The sequence below is a fragment of the Bison bison genome, unplaced genomic scaffold (genome assembly GCF_000754665.1).
Source record: "Bison bison bison isolate TAMUID 2011002044 unplaced genomic scaffold, Bison_UMD1.0 scf7180017864248, whole genome shotgun sequence".
NCBI classification, from domain to species: domain Eukaryota; kingdom Metazoa; phylum Chordata; class Mammalia; order Artiodactyla; family Bovidae; genus Bison; species Bison bison.
Genome location: NW_011494820.1, coordinates 126,165 through 126,532, shown reverse-complemented (window position 1 = coordinate 126,532; position 368 = coordinate 126,165). Strand labels below are relative to the sequence as shown.

The following is a 368-nucleotide window of genomic DNA, read 5'->3' as shown; positions in this document are numbered from 1 at the left end:
AGAGGAAGCGGAGCAGGGTGTGCTGTGGATCAGCCGCCACACGCCAGGCTACACGGTGGCCAGCTCTGCCCAGCAGCACAGCCTGGTCCTGCTGGACGTGGGCCGACAGCACCAGGGCACCTACACCTGCATCGCCTCCAACGCCGCCGGCCAGGCCCTCTGCTCCGCAGGCTTGCACGTCTCTGGCCGTGAGTGGGCATGGGAACCGGGGCAGAGTGGGCAGCGTGTCGCCTCCGAGCTCCTGGGCCAGTCCCTACCCGCTATCCCTTGGGCTCCGCTCAGCTAGACCCTCCTAGAAGCCCCCACCACCCCGAGTGGTTTCTTCCCAGGCCTCTCAGCTCCTCCGAGGGCTGGTGAATCAAGGGCAC

At 67.7% G+C, this 368-nt stretch overlaps 1 protein-coding gene across 1 annotated transcript in view; it reads left to right on the top strand.

The window, feature by feature from the left end:
• OBSCN (obscurin, cytoskeletal calmodulin and titin-interacting RhoGEF) overlaps positions 1–368 on the top strand; it is a 225,824-nt gene that overhangs the window by 202,093 nt on the left and 23,363 nt on the right. The window contains exon 79 of the mRNA XM_010847289.1: positions 5–188. Coding sequence (XP_010845591.1) covers positions 5–188 — 184 coding nt within the window. The remainder of the gene's footprint in view (positions 1–4; positions 189–368) is intronic.